Source organism: Chanodichthys erythropterus, chromosome 12 (genome assembly GCF_024489055.1).
Source record: "Chanodichthys erythropterus isolate Z2021 chromosome 12, ASM2448905v1, whole genome shotgun sequence".
Lineage (NCBI taxonomy): Eukaryota > Metazoa > Chordata > Actinopteri > Cypriniformes > Xenocyprididae > Chanodichthys > Chanodichthys erythropterus.
Genome location: NC_090232.1, coordinates 54,128,169 through 54,150,424, shown reverse-complemented (window position 1 = coordinate 54,150,424; position 22,256 = coordinate 54,128,169). Strand labels below are relative to the sequence as shown.

At 36.7% G+C, this 22,256-nt stretch overlaps 2 protein-coding genes across 6 annotated transcripts in view; both read left to right on the top strand.

Annotated features, from left to right (window-relative positions):
- LOC137031904 (NLR family CARD domain-containing protein 3-like) overlaps positions 1 to 16,982 on the top strand; it is a 28,405-nt gene extending 11,423 nt beyond the window's left edge. For 3 of the 5 annotated variants that reach the window (XM_067403269.1, XM_067403271.1, XM_067403273.1), the window contains 5 exons: positions 4,973 to 6,862; positions 6,994 to 7,167; positions 9,475 to 9,648; positions 14,556 to 14,602; positions 15,767 to 16,982. In XM_067403269.1, coding sequence (XP_067259370.1) covers positions 4,973 to 6,862; positions 6,994 to 7,167; positions 9,475 to 9,648; positions 14,556 to 14,602; positions 15,767 to 16,326 — 2,845 coding nt within the window. In that variant the 3' untranslated portion in view covers positions 16,327 to 16,982. Of the gene's footprint in view, positions 1 to 3,968; positions 4,836 to 4,972; positions 6,863 to 6,993; positions 7,168 to 9,474; positions 9,649 to 14,555; positions 14,603 to 15,766 lie in introns of those variants that run through there. The other 2 variants (XM_067403272.1, XM_067403270.1) reach the window with 2 other exon arrangements.
- A 697-nt stretch (positions 16,983 to 17,679) lies between these two features.
- LOC137031934 (stonustoxin subunit beta-like) lies at positions 17,680 to 18,946 on the top strand. The gene has a single exon (XM_067403323.1). The coding sequence runs from the start codon at positions 17,685 to 17,687 to the stop codon at positions 18,288 to 18,290; it is 606 nt and encodes a 201-aa protein (XP_067259424.1). The 5' UTR covers positions 17,680 to 17,684; the 3' UTR covers positions 18,291 to 18,946.
- The last annotated feature ends 3,310 nt before the right edge of the window (positions 18,947 to 22,256 follow it).

Genomic DNA, 22,256 nt, shown 5'->3' with positions numbered 1-22,256 from the left:
GATGATTACATGTATGTTACCAGCTAACATCAGCATTAAACACTTTTAAAATCATTATAGCTCAAAACTCAGACAGCAGCAAGTGATTGAAATAACTTCTGTTTGTGATCCGATGTGGATTCTGATCACCAGGGCAATGCGCGCTACTACCATAGTAAGCATGGTAAATACGGCTTGAAGAAATCAGACAAATATACGTAGGCTTTACAATCATGTATTTATTTTATCTGTCAGCATGTCTCATCTCTCAACGGACTGATATCCAGATTTAGCTCCGCACATTTCATAAAATAAAGCAACTCCTTGTTTTCGGGATTGTTTCTCTGTTACTGGAGAGAGTGCTAACGCTCCTCATGTCGTATTTTTGGTGGAAAATTTGTTGAAATTATTATTCTTTGTAAATGTGATGTAATACTGTCCTATGCCTACAAATAAACAGAAACAGACGCGACTGAATAAGTAGGCTATGTGTGTCCTCTTTCTTTTGTGAAATAACAGTAAATACCACTTTATTTCTGTGACTAATGTTTAATCTTGACACAAATTAATTCATTATTATTAATTTGTTTGGTAAAACATTGATGTTTGGGTTTTTAAATTAAGTAAACAACAAAATGCCAACAAACGCCTGCTTTTATCATGTTCACTTTGCGATCTCGTTAGTTTCCAGTAATTTCTTTATGTTTTAATTTCTTTATGTTGATTATTTTTCTGATAAACTTCCATTTGTTTGTGAAATGACGTGTTTGTGTGACGTTGTTCAAGAGAGACGTGTTACGGGCGGGTTTTAGTGAAGCGCTGCGGAGCTTCTGGCCCGACGGTGGAAATACAGCGTGATTTTGGGCTTGGTGCTACAAGTCCGGGGCTATTAGCCTAGCCTGGCCCGCTGAAAGCCCTGGCTCGCACTGGCCCGACAGTGGAAAAGCGGCTACTGAAGCCGTGCTGAGGTTAATTAGGTAATTAAGTGATTAATTGAGTGATGATTGAGCATTATTGAAGACACCTGATGATAATGAGCACAATCACTGAAGGAAAGAGAAACACAAGAACTACAACTGACTTCAGCCACAGCCTTATATGAAGTCAACTGAAGATAAAAGACATTAAATCTCTCAAGATCTGATTAAACAACTCCACAAACAGCATTACCATATGGGGTCAGATTCCTGCCTAAAGTATTGTGGTCATGGATCAAAAAATAATTAGCATGAATCAAAAATTTTAAAATATGTAAAAATATATTGCACAAACTGAAACAATGCAAAATTATCAGATTGGCAAAGAATGTGGTCATAGATCAAAATATAATAAGCGTGAATAGAAAAATTAAAAGCACATTTAAAAAAATAACCCATGAACCCATGACCTCTGACCCTCTGTTAGTAAAAATGTGTACGTTTTAAAGTATGGTGCATCTCAGATGAATATCCTAAAGTTTTCAAAATAACACTAAACAAGGGGTGGCGAACATTGGTCCTGGGCTACGTTTCACTCCACTTTTTGAGAAGCACTCGACAACTTCTCTAAGCAAATACCCTCAGGGGAATCCCTGCCGCCATTTTGAAGTGTGTTCCATTTCATAAAGTAGACGAGGGAAGTTTATATGGACAGACCCTCATACCCTTGATTTTGACAGAGGAAGCGAGTGTACTCTGATGTACACTTCAAGCAGCTACACTATATTGCTAAAAGTTTTGGGACGCCTGCCTATACATAAACATGAATTTTAATGACATCTAATGACTTCTTAATCTGTAGGGTTTAATATGAAGTTGGCCCACCCTTTGCAGCTATAACAGCTTCAATTCTTCTGGAAAGGCTTTCCACAAGGTTTAGGATTGTGTTTGTGGGAATTTGTGACCATTCTTCTAGAACCGCATTTGTGAGATCAGGCAGTAATGTTGGCGAGGCCTGGCTCTCAGTCTCCACTCTAATTCATCCCAAAAGTGTTGTATCGGGTTAAGGTCAGGACTCTGTGCAGGCCAGTCAAGTTCCTCCACTCCAAACTCGCTTATCCATGTCTTTATGGACCTTGCTTTGTGCACTGGTGCGCAGTCATGTTGGAACAGGAAAGGGACAAAGTTGGGAGCATGAAATTGTCCAAAATGTCTTGGTATGCTGAAGCATTAAGAGTTCCTTTCATTGGAACTAAGAGGCCAAGCCCAACCCCTGAAAAACAACCCCACACCATAATTCCCACTCCACCAAACTTTACACTTGGAACAATACAGTCAGACAAATACTGTTCTCTTGGCAACTGCCAAACTCAGACTTATCCATCGGATTGCCAGACAGATAAGCAGCTGCGCGGCCATGGAAACCCATTCCATGAAGCTCTCTATGCCCTGTTCTTGAGCTAATCTAAAGGCCACACGAAGTTTGGAGGTCTGTAGCTATTGACTCTGTAGACAGTTGGCAACTTCTGTGCTCTGTGCACCTCAGCATGTGCTGACCCCGTTCTGTGATTTTACGTGGCCTACCACTTTGTGGCTGAGTTTCTGTTGTTCCCAATTGCTTCCACTTTGTTATGATACCACTAACAGTTGACTGTGGAATATTTAGTTGTGAGGAAATTTCATGAATAGACTTATTGCACTGGTGGTAACCTATCATGGTACCATGCTTGAATTCACTGAGCTTCTGAGAGTGACCCATTCTTTCACAAATGTTTGTAGAAGCAGTCTGTATGCCTAGGTGCTTGATTTTATATACCTGTGTCCATGGAAGTGATTGGAACACCTGAATTCAATGATTTGGAGGGGTGTCCCAATAGTTTTGGCAATATAGTGTACATATGGGGATATTGAACTTGATTGAACTTAACTCCCTGAGGTCTGAAAACGCGCCGGCGCGTTTTGCAGTTTTTTTTCACATTGCAGCAAAACAGACCTAAAATACTCCGTCATTTTTTGTCATAGAGACATAAGTAATATATCAATTGAAACTATAGAATATCTTTTTATTTGTATACACCCAAAGTAAAAACAAAATGTTGTGCTTTTTGTAAAATAAAGAAAACTAAAATGATGCATGATCTGTCCTCTCCCTCTGAACAAAGTCTAATCTGATAGTTCTCAGAAAATAAACTATAACTTAGTGAATACTAATCACAAAAAAATTACACTTATGTCTAAAGACATGTTGAAATGTCAGGTTTTAAATCGTGTAAGTCATATCGAAAGCAAAAATTCTGTGTTTATGTAATCTGTATGAAAAGACACACATGTCAGAAGTCCGTGATTCAGCTCATTATCTGCTAATGCGGCCACGCCCACGGAGCGAGCGCTATTCAGAGGCAAATTATGAGTCAATACAGGCATTCATCGTCTCAATCATGTATTTATTGTCTTGAAAAGTGTTTATCTGTATGTAAAAGCCATGGTTAATGACCTTTGGAAGACATGCCGTTAGTTCCTGATATGTCCTCTTCTTCTGTAGAATAATTTGTGGACTAAATGTGCACAGAGAGCGCCCTCCGGCTACAAGTATGAATTGAAAACACCATTCCTGAAATGTCCTCTTCTTCTTTAGAATAATTTGTGGACTAAAGGTGTACAGATCGCCCTCCGGTTGCAAGTATCACCTGAAAACACCAGCGCTCATAGTTATGACAATGAATATAGAATAAATATAACTCCTCTGTATAGAAAATTGACATAAACATATGAGAATCCATCAATATTTCTCCAAATGTGCATGCTTTTAATCTAAAAGCCTATATTCAGACTCTTTGCATCACAGAAATACATTATATTTTAAAGAATATAATAGAATACCATTATTTTAAATTGAGCTGAGACATGATTACAGAAGTTTTTTTCACAGCCTACCTGACTGAAAGGCCTCATTAATATGCAAGTCATTTCAGGTCATTATTATGCAATTCTTTTGTCTTCTCAGGTGTAAATGAGCCATTATTCATGATGATTCACGCCTCCATGCATACTGTGTTTCTTGACAAAAAGTGTCTTGCAAAAACTAAATCAATATATTGTTTTATATGAACAAGTAGGCATTATAATTTTTACATAATTTTGAAGCAAAAACTCTAGCCTACAACCTCCAATACCCAGAAGTCTTGTAAACACAGATTTTATATATATTTTTGGCCTTATTTCAGTGACTTAATTTTTTTGTTTTTTCAATAACCACGCATAAACGTTATTCCTTCAAAAACACAAACATGTGCATATATGTTCCTCACATATTACGGTAGCCTAGTTTGTGCTGAATACAGTGTAATGACACTTTTGTCCTTAATACGTTTATGAACAACTGAAAAAAGCACAAATGTCAGGGCATGTCAAAACTTCTCCAGGCCCCAAATCAGCCTCAGACTCCAGAGGGTTAATTGTGAAATCACAGCAGATCACGCTTAACTGAAGGTTATGCTATATTAATCACATAATAGTGTATAATATATTAATTATGTTGAGATTTGATACTTGTAGCTACCTAATGTTCACTGTCAAATTTTTTTGTTTTGTTTTTATATATTTTCTCCAACAACTTATATGCATATAGAATGGTGCACAAAAAAATATGGGTAAAAAATGGGTTTAAATAATAAATCATCTCCATAGTGTATTCCAAGTGATAAAGGGCTTAGTGTGTTTCATTTAAACCATATGCACCACCAGTAGTAGGCACTTGCATTGTAAGCAATGGTGCTCACCCGAATCCAAGAGACAGAGGGAAGTTAGCGAGTGAAGGGCATAAAAATTTGGAGTGGAATGTAGCCCTGGAGAGCCACAGTCCTGCAGATGTTTGCTTCAACCTGAATCAAACACACCTGATCAAGCTAATCAAGGTCTGAAGTGTTAAGCTTCAGGCAGGTGAGTTTTTATTTGGGTTGGAGCTGAACTCTGTACCAAAAATTATATCTGGCAGCCATTATTTTTTGAATGGTTTCCAAGGGTCATTGTAATGTCTGTAATTGTCTTTTTGGTTGCTCTTTTCTTTTTAATTTCAGCAGGGGGGGAATACATAAGCTGATCAGATCTGTGCCCCCCTCTTCATCCCACTATCAGACTGACAAAAGGCAAGACAAAACTGAGGCAGTCCTGCAGACACACACACTGGAGACTGGAGATCTACAGAGAGTCAAAGACCAGCACAAAACCAGCATGAAGAAAAAGTATGAGAGATTATTTGAGGGAAACAAGCTCCAAGAGAATCAAACCCTCCTGAATAGGATCTACACACAGCTCTACATCATAGAGGGAGAGAGTGAAGGAGTGAATGTAGAACATGAGGTTTTACATATGGAGAAAACAGCTAGAACACAACACTCTCAAGACACTCCAATCTACTGCAATGACATATTTAAAGCCTTACCTGAACCAGGATATGAGGAGAAAGACCAAATCAAGATGGTTCTTACTAAAGGCATCGCTGGAATCGGAAAAACTGTCTCTGTGCAGAAGTTCATTCTGGACTGGGCCGAGGGAAAAGCCAATCAGGATATAGATTTCATGTTTGTGCTTCCATTCCGAGAGCTGAACTTGATCCGGGATCATCAGTATAGTCTTCAGAGACTTCTGTTGGACTTTCATCCTGAACTTCAGGATCTGGACTCAAAGATTTATGAGGAGTGTAAAGTTTTGTTCATCTTTGATGGCCTGGATGAAAGCAGAATCACACTGATGTTTTCAGACACCCAGAAAGTTTCTAATGTGACTGAGACTTCATCAGTGGGAATATTGATGTCAAAGCTCATGCAAGGAGAGCTGCTTCCCCCTGCTCTCATCTGGATTACCTCCAGACCAACAGCAGCCAGTCAGATCCCCTCCAAATACATCAACCGTCTGACAGAAATTCAGGGATTCAATGAGCCTCAGAAGGAGGAATATTTCAGGAAGAGAATCAGAGACGAGCCTCGAGCCAGCAGAATCATTTCACACATCAGAAGAGCAAGAAGCCTCCACATCATGTGCCACATACCTGTCTTCTGCTGGATCTCATCCACTGTGCTCCAAAAGCTCCTGAAAGAAGATCTGAGGGCAGAAATCCCTCAAACTCTGACTGAAATGTACATCCACTTCCTGCTGATTCAGATCAACATGAGGAATCAGAAGTATGAAGATAGAGATCCAGAAAAACTCCTGCAGTCCAACAGAGAAGTGATTGTGAAACTTGCTGAAGTGGCTTTCAAACAGCTGATGAAGGGCAATGTGATGTTCTATGAGGAGGACCTGAGAGAGAGCGGCATAGATGTCACTGACGCCTCAGTGTATTCTGGGATTTGCACTGAGATCTTTAAAGAGGAATCTATGATTCATCAGAGGAAAGTCTACAGCTTCATTCATCTGAGCATCCAGGAGTTTCTTGCTGCTTTCTATGTGTTTTACTATTACAATAGACAGAAATCTGTCACATACCATTTTTTTGATATAATTTATAGTTTACTGGAAGGTGCAATAGATAAAGCCCTTGAGAGTGAGAAAGGACAGCTGGATCTGTTCTTGCGATTCCTGCTGGGTGTCTCACTGGAGTCCAATCAGAGACTCTTACAGGATCTACTGACACACACAGAGAATAGCTCAGAGAGCATCAGGAGAACCACACAGTACATTAAAAAGAAGATCAAAGATGAACATGGACTCTCCACTGAAAGATCCATCAATCTGTTCCTCTGTCTCCTGGAAGTGAAAGATCAGACTTTGTCTGGAGAAATTCAGGAGTTTGTGAAATCAGGCAAACACTTGGAGAAGAAACTCTCTCCTGCTCACTGCTCAACAATCGCCTACATGCTTCAGATGTCAGAGGAGGTGATGGATGAGCTGGACCTCAAGAAATACAACACATCAGATGAGGGTAGAAGAAGACTGATACCAGCTGTGATCAATTGCACTAAAGCTCTGTGAGTGATTAATCATGTCTTAATTTCATTTAAATGTCTTTTTCAAGAATGAAGCAGATATCATTGAAATACAGTTTAAGAATGAGGTTAAGAATTCATTGATTAATTTTCATGTGTTTTTCTTCCTTCAGTCTTGCTGACTGTAATGTGACTGTTCAGCATTGTGAAATAGTGTCATCAGGTCTACAATCTTCAAACTCTGTCTTGAGAGAGCTGGACCTGAGTAACAATGACCTGCAGGATTCAGGAGTGAAGCTGCTCTCTGATGGACTGAAGAGTCCAAACTGTCAGCTACAGATACTAAGGTAAGGGGGGAAAAAGGTTTACAACAGTTGTAAAACTTCTAAAAAAATAAAATAGTATTTAATTGTGTTTGCTGTGATGGTCTTGGTTTTGGTTTGGTTCCAGCCCAAAATGTGTATGGTGCATAATTATGACTCTTTCAGTCATAAGTCAAAAATGGCACAAAGTAGGGTAATAAACTATATAATATAAAGTCAAGTCACCGTTATTTATATAGCACTTTTTACAATGCAGATTGTGTCGAAGCAGCTTTACAGTGATAACTGGTATATAATTTTTGGCTGCACAGCAGCTCTTAAAGAAAATGGTGTCATTGTCAAGTAAATGCAATGTTGATTCGTTCCGTTGTAAGAATCAATAGTTATTAATTTAGTTAATTTAACTATATCAGCATTGGAGTAAACAGTGATGTCATTATCCAGCTCAGTTCAGTTCAGTTGTGATTGATATGACATCTCTTCGTTTACTACTACAAACTGATAACGTTCAGTTAAGTAAGATTTGAACCATGCCAATGCAATTCCACTAATGCCAACATAATTTTCAAGTCTATTCAAAAGAATATTGTGGTTGATAGTGTCAAAAGCAGTACTGAGATCTAGTAACACTAATAGAGAGTTACAACCACGATCCGATGATAAGAGCAAATCATTTGTAACTCTAATGAGAGCAGTCTCAGTACTATGGTACGGTCTAGATCCTGACTGTAAATCCTGTCAGATACCATTTCTTTCCAAGAAGGAATGTAGTTGTGATGATACTGCCTTTTCTAGTATTTTTGAGAGAAAAGGTAGATTCAAGATCGGCCTGTAATTGACTATTTTTCTAGGATAAATTTGTGTTTTTTAAATAAGAGGTTTAATAATAGCCAGCTAAAATGTTTCGGTACGTATCCTAATGATAAAGATGAATTAATGATATTAAGAAGAGGATCTAAGATCTCTGTTCTATGGCATCACCTTTTTGGAATGTTTTAAATTTTAGAAGTGTATAAATCATGAAATATGCACTGGAAAGATGTAGGATTATTCACAAACAAGACCATCCAATGAACAAAACACCACAATCCACAGTTCAGAGAAATCCCCCCACCAAGCCATTAGTGAGTCATACAAATTAATCTGTGGTACCTAAATTGCTAAAGGAGACAGTCTCTTCCATGTCTGCCTAATCTCAATCAAGGGTGTGTATTGACTGAGCTAATCAATAAAGAAGACCCTCTTTTGTTCCACAAACTTTAAGACTAAAGGTCCAAGAAACACCTTTGTGACCAAATGCATAAATCTATGGTCGTATCAGAAAATGGAGACCTGTGGAGACCCTCCAAGGCCCACATCTACAGAGATTTAAACAGTGATATCCTACAGGACACCCCCTCTACCCAGCTGCACATTCCAGAGAAATATTTTCTCTTAAACCAGCAGAAACTTGAATTAAGCAAATCTGAATTAATCACGAGTAGGGTTTTGCTTTGGTTTGTGTGTGCGTCTCCATTCTTTCACATTTACCTGCTCTTCGACCACCAAGAACTCATTCCAAGTCTCATCAACAATTCCGTCTGAGCCTTCGTTAAACCTCACTGAAGAAAAACCTCTCAAAGTCCTTGCTTCCTGCAGCTCATTGAGACACAATGCATAACCTGGCAACCAGCACGCGTAGCTCCACCCAGCAAAGCTAACTATCCATTCACCGCCAGAGCGTTGTCCCTCAGAACTCAACAATGCCAGCCAATCAGCGCTGCCAAGATTCCCTCCAGCTACTCTGTCACGAAAGGAACACACACTCTCACAGGAGCATCCAAACGCAAACATAACAAACTCCTCATTCTTGCTGAACTAGTGCAAATCTTATCAAGCAAACAAACTAAGGTTGGATTGTTAGTATGTTGATTCTCTCAGGTTTTGATCTGAGAAATAATGTCTAACTCTAGACATTTGGGACTCCATTTACCCTCTGTTAATATCACCAATATCACCATTCCCCTGTCATTGTATAAATAATTGTGTGTGTTTTGTATGATTAGTTTGTGTATTAGAGTAGTTAACAAAGTCTTGCTTGATTGTACATTCAAGTATCTTGTGCTGTGTTTACAAGTTACTGCCTTAAACTGTTGATTTTATAGAACCTCCCATACAAACTTTGCAGAGGTCATCCAGTACTAAAATGAATAAAGTAATGAAATTAAATAATACTTCCAAATAATAAATGAGCATAAAGAGAAATTGAATCTGTATGCATGCATGTCTACATATGAGTATTCTGGAAAAGGTGTTACAAACATCCCAACACTAATCTTTGTCCATCTGTAGGTTGTCAGGCTGTATGGTTACAGAGGAAGGCTGTGGTTATCTGTCTTCAGCTTTGAGTTCAAATCCCTTGCACCTGAGAGAGCTTGATGTTAGCTACAATCATCCAGGAGATTCAGGAGTCAAGCTGCTCTCTGACAAAATGAAGGATAAAAACTGCTCGCTGCAGATACTCAAGTATGTCAAACATAAGCAATCTAGTGTTTTTTCAACTTTCTTTAATCTCTGTTTGTATGAATGGCATAGCACCTTGCCATTGGTTTGTTAGGCCCGTAATTGCTGCTTAAAATTATATTTTTATTTATTATCCACGTTATTCTGTCACATAGTAATTAAGAAACTAAATGGAATATTTGCAATCATTTGCACACAGCAGGACTTTGAATGAAGCTGTGATAGGTAAAAAACTGAAAAAAATGAAGAAACTGTGACCAGAGAAAGCATTTAAAGGGGACCTATTATGCCCTTTAAAGAAGTTCCAGGTGTCCCCAGAATGTGTCTATGAAAGTCCAGCTTAAAGTACCTCGCAGATTAATTATTATGCCATGTTTTAAAGACCCATTTCTGTGTGCAAGCAAAAACATGCAGTTTTCATGCATGTGCCTATAAATGCAAATGAGCTGCTTCTCCCCACACCCTTCCCACGATCACAGCTCCTGCCTGCATCAGATACTGTGCCAAATACTAACAGGACATCTGCTTGGTTTTGATTATCTTCTATATCGTGATCCCGCTCATGGACAGTGCAATTCTTCATCATAAACGTTTATTATTTCCATGCGTTTTAAAGCTATATCAGTTCAAACTTCTAATTTATAATTTTCTGATTGCACACATCTGAAGTACACAAACAGAAAGCTGTCTGTTAGATGACACGTTGCAAGAGTATTAAACTAACTTCTCTTTCATGTCTTGTGTTTAAACTGTTACACAAGTCTATGTGAAAAATACACAAAGTTCAGATACACAGTCGGTTATGTCTGTGAATGTAAAGAGACAGAAATCTCATGTGTATGTTAGATCTGTCAAGAGTCAAGAGGCATTTATTTATCAGTTGCATAGTTAACACTGGGTAAAAACTGCATTGAAATGCTTGTGACAAGGCTATAAATAATAATAGATACAATAATAGTAATAGATAGTAATAGATACAATAAGAGTAGACAGTATTAAGAGTATTAAATAGTCCTGAGGTACTGAGATAAGAATACTGGGGTAGATCTGTGTCCAGTGTAAAGTGTCACAGAGCTACATGAAAGAATATTAAAAGTGTCATTTCAATACAATAAATAGTAAATCTTAAGAGCATTAAGTATTCCTGAGTAAGAAGTCTCAGTGTCCAAAGTGGAAGAAGTAAAGTATATACGATTAGCAGTGATTGCAGGTCTAGATGAAGGACGGCTGTTAAGCAGTCTGATGGGTTTTAAGATAAAAGCTGTTCTTCAGTCTTGTTGTGCGTGATCAGATGGATCATAGGCGTCTACCAGACGGCAGTGTAGCAAACAGGTGGTGAGCAGGATGAGTACGATCCTTGATGATGCTGTGTGCCTTTCTCAAGCAGCATGTCTGATAGACTCCTGGCCTTACAGGACATTTATGTCCAGTGATGAGCTCTGCCATTCTCACCACTCTCTGAAGAGCTTTGTGGTCGGAAGAGGAGTAGTTGCCGTACCATACAGTCACATGAGGACTATGTAGGCCGTTGAAGAGGCCACGATAGGCCATAGTGAGGAGAAGACAGAATGGAAGGATGAGTTGGCCTCAGGACGCTGTAGCAGAATAGAACGTAGACAGAGACATTAACTGAAGAAATATAAACACATACAGGTATTTTAACAAGAATAAAACATGTTTATAATGCAGCATGTAAATGACATAGCCTTTATCAACACACCGAATAACACTAATATTGTTTCTGCCTCTAACGATACAAATCCAAGTACTGCAAAAGGAAGTTACTTCGACACTGGATGCACCATAATTTAGCCTACAAAAATGTGTCGTTAAATAGCTTTCTGCTGCTGGACAGCAGGTCCAAACACTCAAAGCTTAAAAAGATGTCAAGGTCATGTTACTTAATTTGCTTTAAGTAATAACTTGCAGCGCTTGCCGAGATTAATCGAGCAGCAATTAATAGGAGCAGATTGATGCACTGATGCCAGGGCTATTCTTCGCAAGCCTGCTGCAATACATAGCATATTTAAGTAGTATGTAGTGAATTCACTGAGCTACTTCTCTATTCCCCTCTGTTAATCATGCAGCCTCCAATTACGATGTAATGATCTGGGTGTATATGTTGCTTTAAAATTTAAACCATGTTTGGGGTTTCCCTGAGCCTTGCAACGATAAAGCCGAATATGGTACACCATTCTTTGTTTTGTGATTTTCTAAAATGAACGGTACCTGTGTCATGTGGATCATTAACGACGTGCTACATGTTACAATGTGAATAAGCAATTCGACTCAAACAAATGTGTGTGACTGCACTATACAGCTCTGCTTATTATAACCTATGTGATAAGAGAGAGCAAAAGAGTATGATTCTACACCCAAATGACAAACCAAACAACACAACCAAAGTCCATAAAACAATGAAAATACTTATCACTGAGATGAAATTGCTGATGTAGTGATGACGCGAGAATGGTGAAAATTACAGCCGTGTTCTTGATGATGGGCCCTTTGATGATATTGCTGAAACGAAGTTCAAAAACAATAGAAATCCGCAAAGAGAGGACATGCATGCTTCTGAAATTTGGAACAGGAATTTTCTCTCTCATTGCTGCGACAGCTCAATGAACATTCAAATTGATAGGCTGACATGTACTTAAATGACACTGTAGCTTTTAATGTATCCTGTCCAGTGGTGTAGTCTAGTTGTTTGTAGTGAGTATACTGTGATTTTTCCCTCCCAACCTCATACTCACCCGTCCCAGAGCGACACCCCATAAGCACCGCCAAACTCACTAATGCATATAGTATGCATCTGATCTAGGCTACATGTTATTGAGAGCATTCTGAAAGACTTAAATCTGGGCAAAACAAGACTTTAACAGCCAATGGCATTTACAGCTGAAGAGACTGGATGATTTTCTACTGTTTAGTGTCAATCGCCATCTAACTCAGCCAGTTAAGATAACCTTAGAAATTATATGAATATGGTCCCTGGATCTTAAGTTTCAGCTGGCAAGTTTCAATGCACATTTAAGAGTGCAAGTTGCAACTATTATTACAAAATGCTGGGTTAAAAACAACCCAAGTTGGGTTGAAAATGGACAAACCCAGCAATTGGGTAGTTTTAACCCAACTATTGTGTAAAAATTGCTGTATTGCTTGCTTAAAATGAACCCCAAATAGTTTGGAAATTAACATTTATTAATATTAAATATAATAAAACAATAAACATTTAAATTGTTTATTAATAAATGATCACCTTTTGATTATTATTGTTGCCTCTAGTAATTATGTATCAGATTTTTAATTTCCAATCTATTTTGGGTTCATTTTATGCCAGTCATATAGTAATTTTTAAACAATAGTTGAGTTAAATAAAACTAGCCAGCAGGTTGGGCAAACATTTAAACCCAACTGCTGGGTTAAAACAACCCAAACCATGTTCAACCCAACTTGGGTTGTTTTTAACCCAGCATTTTAGAGTGTAACAATAATGGAAAGATGAGGCTTATCAGTATGTCACAATATAGCTGACTAACGAGTTTATGGTCACTGAATATGTTTTTCTGAGGTAAACGTGACGTTACGTGACATTGTTTACAAGCTGTTATTCCGCGGTTAAAACACTGATTACGCAAATACACGAGACATAACATGGATTTAGTTGAGTTGACTTTTAACATACCTTCGGAAGTTCATTCATGTTTATTTCGCGCTGTAACTGGTATTAAACGGAGGAGAGGATCAGTTCACGGGCGGGTCACGCAGCCGCTTCTCTTGAACTGATGAGGCGCTACAGCGGTCACAACACATTAAAGAGCGCCAAAACGGTATGTTTTTTTTTTTTTTCATTTCGTAGTAAAATGGCCAGAATTTGAAATGAGACTATGTTTCATATCAAAAGCAACAAACCACAAATCTTATTGTGATTAACTGGATGGTTACGTATCCTCTCGCTTTTTTAAGTGGGTATACGGAAATCCTTGACATTTCCTAGTGGGTATACGGCGTATACCTGCGTATCACGTAGACTACACCACTGATCCTGTCTAAAATTAACATTTTCACACTGAGGTAGTAAATCGAACTACCGTTAACATTTTCTGTGTGATAATTTAGATAATCACAATAATTGGCCTGTACATGCATCATGAGGGAAGCATTGCTTACACAGTGGTTTGCTGGAGCTTAAGTTTTAGATTAAAACATATCAGTAATTTAAAGGCAGGCTGAATTTTTAACAAGCTACCTTACTTTTATAAAGTAAATCCAATAAAACTTTATAAGTTCAAACAACATAAAATCTGTCAAGATAAAAAAAAAAAAAATTCTACGTAAATACAACTTAACTGTTTCATTCGGAACACGAATTAAGATATTTTTGATGAAATCCAAGAGGTATCTGACTCCTCCATCAACAGCAATCTTTCGAGGTCCAGAAAGGTCTTAAAGATGTTAAAATTAGTTATTAATGACAGAATTTTCATTTTTGGGTGAACTAACCCATTGAGTTAAAAAAGAACAATCTTGAAAATAATTAACTGTACATCACACTGCAGGACAGGAAATGATTGAGTGTAAAGTGATATTTATTTTTTAGTTAATTCTTTTCAAGATTGTTCTTGTCTAAAATTCAGTAGGTATGCCCAATATTTCGCTCAGTACTGCATGTTGAGATTTTGATAAGTTAATAATTGATATTAAAAAATACACATTGTTCCTCATCATTTTATAAACATTTCAGTATTTTCATTTTAAATCTTTTTTATGAAGGAATGTCGAAAACATGATGCAAAGTTCCCATGTACACACACACACACACACACACACACACACACATATATATATATATATAGGTTGGTTAAATAGTTGATGTGTCACTGTAATTTGGTATGTTTGTGTTACTGTAGTATGGACCATGGAGGAGAGACCAGGATTTCACCAGGACTACAAAAATGTATGTTGTAAAACAAACACATCCTCACATGTCAACTGTGTATTGATGTTGTCATTCTACAATTTTTTTATTATTATTTCTAACTTAATAAAATCTGTTTTGAAATCAGTTCATATATATATGAACATGAGGGTGAGAAATCAATGACAGAATTTTGGGTGAACTAACCCTTTAACTTTTTGAGTTAACTTTTTGCACTGAAACAGTTAAGTTTTATTTACGTAGAATATTTTTTTTTTTTATCATGACAGATTTTATGTTGTTTGAACTTATAAAGTTTTATTGGATTTACTTTATAAAAGTAAGGTAGCTTGTTAAAAATTCAGCCTGCCTTTAAATTACTGATATGTTTTAATCTAAAACTTAAGCTCCAGCAAACCACTGTGTAAGCAATGCTTCCCTCATGATGCATGTACAGGCCAATTATTGTGATATATATATATGTATATATGTATATGTATATGTATATATGTATATGTATATATACATTCTAATAGTGTCTCAAAACACTAATCAGGCCAAAATCATTATATAATTTCTTTCAATACAAACCTTTCACACAAACATTAAATAATGCAACACAAATTGTATGTGTACATGATATGTAAATGAAATTTAAAGCTAAATTAATAACTTGCTTAGGAAATCATTGTGCATGTTTGAGCAATCTGTTGTTTTTCTTTTTTCAAAATACTACTGTTTAACATTGAAAACATCAATGGCATGAAATAAAGGGACAAACATTCTTTTCAAATTATACATATTATGAATTACTTATTGTTTTGCTTTTTTTTTTTTTTTTGCACACTTATTATTGTCAGATGAGTCTGGTTCCTCTCAGGATTTTACCCTCCACTACCTAACAATTTTTCTTTGCAACAGTTGCTCATTTTGCTCACGATTCAGGAGCATGGCAAATTTATTCTTTTTTTTTGTGTGTGATTTGGTCTGTTAAAACTAAACCACGCATTGTGTACGACACATGACCAGCTTCTCAAACCTGCTTACTGACAGGGTAGATATTCCAGTAGTTATTCCAGGATTATGAGTATAACTGTATCCCTATCTCTGCCATGTTATCCTGACACATAAGGCCAACATATCCAGTGACAAGATATATGTGTTGTAAAAGTTCTTTCTTTAAATCTATCTTCTTGTGTTCAGATGCCTGTGATCTCACACTGGATCCAAACACAGCACATGCTAAACTCATTCTGTCTGAGGGGAACAAGAAGGTGACACGGGTGGAAGAGCCACAGTCTTATCTTGATCATCCAGAGAGATTTGATGGCTTTGAGCAGGTTCTGTGTCGAGAGAGTCTGACTGGACGCTGTTACTGGGAGGTTGAATGGAGTGGAAAAGCTGATATTTCAGTAGCTTATAAGGGAATCAGGAGGAAAGGGCTGAGTGAAGACTGTTGGTTTGGATATAGTGAAATGTCCTGGAATCTGTACTGCTCTAGCAGAAGTTATTCTGCTTGTTACAATCTAAAGCAAACAGATATACCTGCTCCTTCAATGTCTAATAGAGTAGGAGTGTATGTGGATGTGTCGGCCGGCACGCTGTCCTTCTACAGTGTCTCTGACACACACACACTCACACACTTACACACATTCAACACCACATTCACTGAACCCCTCTATGCTGGATTTAAGGTTTATCCAGACTCCCCTGTGTTTTTGCAGCAGAGAAGACAGACTACAAAGACATACCTGTCGTTATAAACACACAGCTATGTATGCTCAAAACATGATCCTAGTTTTGAAGGGAGACTCTTGTTTAATATGATGTCATCCATTTTTGTTTTTGTTCATTTTGAACTAATTTTCTTGCTCTCTGCTGTACTCCCTGAAACATATTTATAAGATTTTATGACGTTAATTAGAATTTAGAATGCTTGAATAACAAAAATGAAATATCATATATTTAAAATTTTCATTTGTAAATGATGAACTGCTAAAGTATATGATTTATTATGTTTATATAAATATTTTCTATTTTTATTTTAGTTTAGATCCAGTAAGGTATTGTTCTGTAATCACATGAAACAGCATATTTGACCGTGCTAATGCCCATCAGAAGTTTTTTGCTGTTCGTGTTATATTTGAGTTCTAGTTTTCTTTGTTTATTCCCTATTTCCTGTGTTACTAGTATAACTAGTATTTGTTTCCACAGTCACTGATTAGTTTGTCCATTGTTTTATTCACTGATTGTTTTGTCTTAATATGCCTTAATGTTAATTCAATTGTCAATTGGCAACTTTATTGTCAATTCTACTCTATGTACTGGACATACAGAGGATAGAAATTCCTTTTTCGTCATACTTAAGGTGTAAAACACCAACATAACACAAAACAAGACTGAAAATAAATAAAATAAATACAAATACAATATTTCATGTACTGCTTTTTTTTATTTATGCAACATTGCAAGACTCCGTTCATCTCTTTCTCAGCATAGCATTGAAGTCATTATTCATACTTTGGTTACATCACGGACTGATTATTTTGCCCTTCCTGAAAAACAACTCCATCGATTACAGATCATTCAGAATTCAACAGCTAGGATTGTTACCCATTCACGTACACAGCAAAATCCCCAGGGTTAAATGAATGTCAGCTGATGTGGGCTTTCAAGCAGCCATGCCTGGAGAGAGCAGGGAGTGCAGCGATACATTTCCCCCAAAACAAACCACCCCCAACCATAATAAATGATAAAGGTAAATGAGCAGCCTTAAGCGAGCATGATTAATACAGACGGCCTTGAATTGCACATAGCATCCTAAATGATCCAGCTGGAAGTGGTATGATATTTGCAACAAGCATGTTGCTAAGCGCATAGCATCCTAAATGATCCAGCTGGAAGTGGTATGATATTTGCAACAAGCATGTTGCTAAGCGCATGATTAATACAGACGGCCTTGAATTGCACATAGCATCCTAAATGATCCAGCTGGAAGTGGTATGATATTTGCAACAAGCATGTTGCTAAGCGCATAGCATCCTAAATGATCCAGCTGGAAGTGGTATGATATTTGCAACAAGCATGTTGCTAATTCACAACATATCCAGTGACAAGATATATGTGTTGTAAAAGTTCTTTCTTTAAATCTATCTTCTTGTGTTCAGATGCCTGTGATCTCACACTGGATCCAAACACAGCACATGCTAAACTCATTCTGTCTGAGGGGAACAAGAAGGTGACACGGGTGGAAGAGCCACAGTCTTATCTTGATCATCCAGAGAGATTTGATGGCTTTGAGCAGGTTCTGTGTCGAGAGAGTCTGACTGGACGCTGTTACTGGGAGGTTGAATGGAGTGGAAAAGCTGATATTTCAGTAGCTTATAAGGGAATCAGGAGGAAAGGGCTGAGTGAAGACTGTTGGTTTGGATATAGTGAAATGTCCTGGAATCTGTACTGCTCTAGCAGAAGTTATTCTGCTTGTTACAATCTAAAGCAAACAGATATACCTGCTCCTTCAATGTCTAATAGAGTAGGAGTGTATGTGGATGTGTCGGCCGGCACGCTGTCCTTCTACAGTGTCTCTGACACACACACACTCACACACTTACACACATTCAACACCACATTCACTGAACCCCTCTATGCTGGATTTAAGGTTTATCCAGACTCCCCTGTGTTTTTGCAGCAGAGAAGACAGACTACAAAGACATACCTGTCGTTATAAACACACAGCTATGTATGCTCAAAACATGATCCTAGTTTTGAAGGGAGACTCTTGTTTAATATGATGTCATCCATTTTTGTTTTTGTTCATTTTGAACTAATTTTCTTGCTCTCTGCTGTACTCCCTGAAACATATTTATAAGATTTTATGACGTTAATTAGAATTTAGAATGCTTGAATAACAAAAATGAAATATCATATATTTAAAATTTTCATTTGTAAATGATGAACTGCTAAAGTATATGATTTATTATGTTTATATAAATATTTTCTATTTTTATTTTAGTTTAGATCCAGTAAGGTATTGTTCTGTAATCACATGAAACAGCATATTTGACCGTGCTAATGCCCATCAGAAGTTTTTTGCTGTTCGTGTTATATTTGAGTTCTAGTTTTCTTTGTTTATTCCCTATTTCCTGTGTTACTAGTATAACTAGTATTTGTTTCCACAGTCACTGATTAGTTTGTCCATTGTTTTATTCACTGATTGTTTTGTCTTAATATGCCTTAATGTTAATTCAATTGTCAATTGGCAACTTTATTGTCAATTCTACTCTATGTACTGGACATACAGAGGATAGAAATTCCTTTTTCGTCATACTTAAGGTGTAAAACACCAACATAACACAAAACAAGACTGAAAATAAATAAAATAAATACAAATACAATATTTCATGTACTGCTTTTTTTTATTTATGCAACATTGCAAGACTCCGTTCATCTCTTTCTCAGCATAGCATTGAAGTCATTATTCATACTTTGGTTACATCACGGACTGATTATTTTGCCCTTCCTGAAAAACAACTCCATCGATTACAGATCATTCAGAATTCAACAGCTAGGATTGTTACCCATTCACGTACACAGCAAAATCCCCAGGGTTAAATGAATGTCAGCTGATGTGGGCTTTCAAGCAGCCATGCCTGGAGAGAGCAGGGAGTGCAGCGATACATTTCCCCCAAAACAAACCACCCCCAACCATAATAAATGATAAAGGTAAATGAGCAGCCTTAAGCGAGCATGATTAATACAGACGGCCTTGAATTGCACATAGCATCCTAAATGATCCAGCTGGAAGTGGTATGATATTTGCAACAAGCATGTTGCTAAGCGCATAGCAACAATCGTGTTGCCAATTGAGTATCATGCACCTTGGTAACAAGCATGCTGTCAAAACACGAATCAGCAATAGTAACAAGCATGTTACTGAGCCCGATGAGCCTTTATTGCAACAAGCATGTTGCAAAACTAATTTGGATGGGCTTTTCTTCTCTAATGGAGAAGCTTACACGCCTAGTGGCACCAAATCTGATACAACAAGCATGTTGAAAATCACAGACTAGTTTAAACTAGTGGCAATCTGGTCAGGGAAGCATACACCTGTTGCCTAATACATAAAATAGTATGCAATATGCTTGGATAACATAAAGCATAAAGTCTAAAACAGCAGCTTAAGATAGCATGTACCCGAATAAACTTACTGCATCATGTGTTTATAGTAGCGGCAATGACACTATAGCATTGGAAACAAGCATTTTTTTAAATGAAAATGTGTGTAAAAAATTGTGTTTTATGGTCTGCCACAATTGTGACCGGTGGAATGTTACTGAAATTCTTATATAACTAGCCCAGTTGTTTAACACATTTTAATCTCTTTCATGTCATTTATGGTTACTATATATATATATATATATATATATATATATATATATATATATATATATATATATATAAAAAAAACAACTTATACAACACTTATAGAAATACTGAGATAAAAGACTATATATATACAGTATATATATATATATATATATATATATATATATATATATATATATATATATATATATATATAGCTATCTGTTGTTTTGTTTTGTTGTGTTGGTTAGCACGTTTTATTGTAGTGAACCATTTCAGTCATCTATACGGGATCCTTAGGAATACAATAAAATGATTTACTTTTTGCCTTCCCCCTTCTGTTCTGGCATCCTGCCACACAGCAGCTGTCCACCATGTTTACATAGTAAGGTTTGTAAGGTCTAAACATTTCTGGTTTTAAATGATTGTTCAACCACTATCGATATCAATGCTACAGCCGCTCTAGTGCTCTCCATTATGGAAGCTTATGTGTAGCAATATTCAATTTGAAATGTAATATGCAAAATGGAATTGCAATATGTAAAATAACAAAGCATTTCTGTATTTAAATTTCCATTTTCCATACCATATATGCAATGTTTGGAGCAAAATGATAATTCAAATTCAATAATATAATTTACATTTGCCATTTCCTACACTACTTTTAACATATATTTTAAACATATATTTTAATGCTTTTTCAGTTGCAAAATTAAAATGAAAATGTATTACAGAAATGATTATACATGTTTAACACTTTCAAGCAAAAATTGTAGCAAAATTATCATTTAAATGTTATTTTTCTTAATTGCATTTGCACTCACAGTGCAATTGCATTTTCATTAAATGTCCCGCATTTAATTAAAATGCAATTAAGAATAATAACATTTAAATGATAATTTTGCTACAATATTTGCTTGAACATGTAATCATTTCTGTAAAACATTTAAATTTTAATTTTGCAACTTATAAAGCATTAAAATATATGTTTAAATTATATGTTAAAATTAGTGTAGGAAATGGCAAATGTAAATTATATTATTGAATTTGAATTATAATTTTGCTCCAAACATTGCATATATGGTATGGAAAATGTACATTTGAATACTGAAATGCATTGCCATTTTGCATATTACATTTCAAATTAAATATATTGCTACACATAAGCTTCCATACTTCAGGCCTTTGTCGATGCCTACAGTTTATACAAGGTAAGGAGAATACTACTTCAAGTACACTTTGGCTCAACAAAGGCAGAAAGCCTTCATATTGTGTTACACAGCAGCACTCAGTCCTCTCACCGGCAGCATCAAAAACTTTTAAAGGTGGCATTCCAAATGCCCATTTGTGGCAGCAAACACTCTCAACCTCTGTTGGTATAGGTTTGATTACAAATGCATTGCTTTGCTTCAGAAGGCCTTTATTAACCCCCTGGACCCATGTGGACTTCTTTTATAATGGATGTGTAATTTTTTGGACTTCAAATTTTGGGCCACCATCCACTCCCATTATAAAGCATGGATTACCCTGGACATTATTTAATATAACTCTGAATGTATTCGTCTGAAAGAAGAATGTCATATACAGTGTTGGGGGTAATGCATTACAAGTAACTTGAGTTACGTAATCAGATTACTTTTTCAAGTAACTAGTAAAGTAACGCATTACTTTTTCAATTTACAACAAAATATCTAAGTTACTTTTTCAAATAAGTAACGCAAGTTACTTTTTCACATTTATTGACTGACAGCTCTCCTGTCCCCATGCTGAGAGAAATAAAGTGCAGAGGGTGTTGTGTGCGCTGTGTGAACATGGGGGTTATTGTAGTTTTAGACTAAATGTGAACATGCATTTACTCATCTCACTTGCACGAAAACATTCAGTATTCCTCAAAATGAATAAAAACAGTGAAATGCAATCTCAGAATTTTTGCAAACCTGTAATAATTAACTATATTAAATTACACAAATATACTTTATGTATTTAATCTCAATTATTAACCAATGTCTTTGCTGCTGATCTTCAATATACCTAATTCAACCATACTAATAAGCAAAAAATACTTTACATTAGAAAGGTTTGTTTGAGCTGCGCCCTCTACTGTACAGGTGTAAATATGCTTTTCCTTCAGCTTGAGTGTGACGAGCAGGGCGGGCGAGAGCCGTGAGAGACTCGAGGCCGGCACGCCTCGCAGGTGACGCTCATTATCACTCGCGTCACCGGCCTCGCGCCGTTCCCTCACGGCTCTCGCCCGCCCTGCTCGTCACATTGAGGCTTATTCATTTCACTTTTGGTGTGAAAGGGCCTTTTTGCCAAAAATATGACTTTT

What these genes read in the sequence shown, in the direction of transcription:
- LOC137031934 (XM_067403323.1), top strand. Translation starts at nt 17,685, where the DNA reads ATGTGTTGTAAAAGTTCTTTCTTTAAATCTATCTTCTTGTGTTCAGAT.